The 2,995-nt window shown below is 38.9% G+C and overlaps 1 protein-coding gene across 2 annotated transcripts in view; it reads right to left on the bottom strand.

Annotated features, from left to right (window-relative positions):
- Positions 1-1,435: 1,435 nt before the first annotated feature.
- The window catches only part of dctn4 (dynactin 4), a 26,346-nt gene continuing 24,786 nt past the window's right edge, over positions 1,436-2,995 (bottom strand). For both annotated transcript variants that reach the window (XM_037675372.1, XM_037675373.1), the window contains 2 exons: positions 2,846-2,943; positions 1,436-2,717 (listed from right to left, as the gene is read on the bottom strand). In XM_037675372.1, coding sequence (XP_037531300.1) covers positions 2,498-2,717; positions 2,846-2,943 — 318 coding nt within the window. In that variant the 3' untranslated portion in view covers positions 1,436-2,497. The remainder of the gene's footprint in view (positions 2,718-2,845; positions 2,944-2,995) is intronic.

Raw genomic sequence — 2,995 nt, 5'->3', positions numbered from 1 at the left:
ATATATATGTATATATATTTACATATATATATATATATATATATATATGTATATGTATATATATTTACATATACATATATATATATGTATATATATTTACATATATATATTTACATATATATATATATTTACATATATATATATATATATAGATATTTACACACACACATATATATATATTATATATATATGTATACACATATATACATACATACATATATATATATATATACATACATATATATATATATTTTTTTTAAGTTCTGAAACTTAAGGACAGAGTTAAATTGACAAACAGGAGAGTTAAGTCTCAAACTGAGTTGTTCAGTGCTGTTATAAAAAAAAAAGTTTTGTAGTCACATGTGTAGATCCACTCAGTCATACAGGAAATCTCTGTAAGTCTGAGTTATGAGTGTATTTTGACAGAGGTGTTTGTATAAAGTATCTGAAAAGGGTGTGATGTAATGAATGATATATATATATATATATATATATATGCAGAGACCTAAAACAAAGCACGAGGTTGCATCAGAAGAAAACAGGAGCTAAGGCAGAATACGTGTAAGACAGTGTGGGGATTTAAAAAAAATTAAGTTAACAAGTGTTCAGAATCTCTACATTGTTTCTAGTTTTATTTAATGTCAAGAAAACAGCACTGTGTGGTAGTAGCTGTGAGTCATGCCCAACTTGTACTTTAAGCACTAATAATTGACTTTCAGACACCTCACGAGGTTGAGTCAGGTCCTCTGGACAGATTGTTGAAACATTTCATCTTTTATCCAAAGGACTTCTTCAGTCTGAGGAGCTGCAACAAACTGCCTTATGCCTTCTCATCGTCGATCAACCAGTTTGATGGAGACATCCAGAACTAGTTCATATGATAAATGAGGACCATCAGCCTAACGACTGATCGTTAGTGCCATGAAGGCCGCTTGCTATTCAGAGGGCTGAGTGACACTCCTGTTTAATGATGGACAGGTTCTCTTCTCTCTAACCAAAATTCCTCTCTATCGAGAACATGCACATCTTCATGAAAGTTACCGCTGGCTTGCAGATAGATTGCATAATTTTTTTGCAAATGGCACAAAAGGCGACGTGCTCTTCAAGGGGTCTTTTTTTTGTTGTTATTTTTAGTTATTCGAGTACAAATAAAGGCCACTTAAAAGATTTGATGTGAATAAAAATGTCCCCTGAATCTGCTAAATCCCAATGTATATTCAACTTTATGTTCAAAATGTTAAGAAATTGAAAATTTTAGCACACAAACACCAATTATATTGAGGTAAATTAAAAATAAATCCTAAACAGAGCTCCAGTAACTAGTTACAACCAAAAATATGACAGTGGCAACTGGTAGTTTACTGTAAACTCCACCTTTTTTTAAGTGTACTATTAGTTAAACACAACAACTACAACAAAAACGCCCAAACCTCCCTTACAGCACTGCAGTGCTTTATTTTCCGGTACTGAAGATTATTGTTGAAGTACATCTGTGTTGTACAAAGTGCACACACCAAAGAAAAAGCAACAGATTAACAGTTCACACCAACAGGGATGTCAGTGACGTCTACAAAGCAAGTAAAGCAACCAGACAAGAATGCACTAACTAAATAGTGTTCAAATGCACACACGTAGTTTTTCTCCTTAATGTGATCTCCAGAGCGTCGACATCTGACACTCACAATAATAATTATAGAACTGTGTGATGTTTTACATGCTCATGGAGCTCTTCGTTTATTGAAGGTGGTGACAGATTCCTGACACTCGACTAATCCAAGTGCGAGAATAAACGATCTGTGTCCACATTTTCCACAGAATCTAATCTTGGCCATCTGATTAAAAATAATAAATCATCTTTGCTCATTTTACCTTGAACCTTGGTGGTTAACTCGGATCCTGCTCTGTAACGATGAGCAGGTACCATCTTCTGCTTAAACCCAACTTATAAATAAAAAAATTGATACAGAAGCAGGAACTCGTTCTAACATGAGCGTGATTTCCTATTACTGAAGCACGCGGAGAAAATAACACGTCTGCAGAAAATGATGCGGACAGCAGAAGCGGTGTCTGGCGCTTAGCAGAGACTTCACTGATTTAGCTCCTACAAACGCTGCTGCTTTACATTTAAATAGAAGCTTTAATTTAAAAAAATCCAGCAAACAAGACAAAAACAGTTAAGACAGAAAGTGGTGGGGTTTGTTTTTGCAGCTCTTCTTCTGGACAGACGGTTCAGTGTTCAAACAGAAACTTAGTGACTTATTGTTCTTACACATTTGTTACATCTTTCAGCAGCACTGAAACTAACAGGAAGCAGGAACTCGTCGGGTGCGTCCCTGAACGTGGCAGTAAATTAAAGCTCTCATGCCTTTATTGTATTTTAACCTACGCACAAGAGAAAACTGGGAGATGTCTGAAGCTCCAGAGAGTGGAATCAAAATCAGGTCTAAGTTCAGCACAAAGTTTGAAGAAACTAAATTTCAGGAGCTGGAACCTGAGCTCAGGGAGCGAGCGGCCCCAGCCTCAGCTCCACGTGATGCGTGAGCCAAACGGCTTCGGGAGCGACGTCGCCTCCCTCCTCGCTCGGCCGGACGGGGGCCGCGAGGTTGCGGAAGTCGTGTCGGACCTTGAAGGAAACGGTGACGTCGGCGTCCTCCTCCTTCTGAGGGATCACTTTGATGAAGAAGCCGATCTTGTTGGACTTCCTGAAGGCGACGACACTGCGGGAGGAGCAGAGAGATGAGCTCACACGCGGCGTTACACGGCGTTACGGAGCGTTACGGAGCGTTACGGAGCGTTACGGAGCGTTACGGAGCGTTACGGAGCGTTTCTCTCGGCGTTTACTCACTCCGGATCATCCTGGAAGTCCTGAGGTTCGGCCAGTTCGTCGTACTCAGCCGCAGCGTCTTTTCCTGCCAGAACCAGCTCTTTACTGGGTAAAACAACCTGTGGAAACAGATTTTAAATTAAACTTTTACCTCAAAAACCAGTACGACTG

The sequence above is a fragment of the Nematolebias whitei genome, chromosome 4 (genome assembly GCF_014905685.2).
Source record: "Nematolebias whitei isolate Nwh7 chromosome 4, NemWhi1, whole genome shotgun sequence".
In the NCBI taxonomy this organism is placed as follows: Eukaryota; Metazoa; Chordata; class Actinopteri; order Cyprinodontiformes; family Rivulidae; genus Nematolebias; species Nematolebias whitei.
This window is presented reverse-complemented; position numbering and strand designations above follow the sequence as displayed.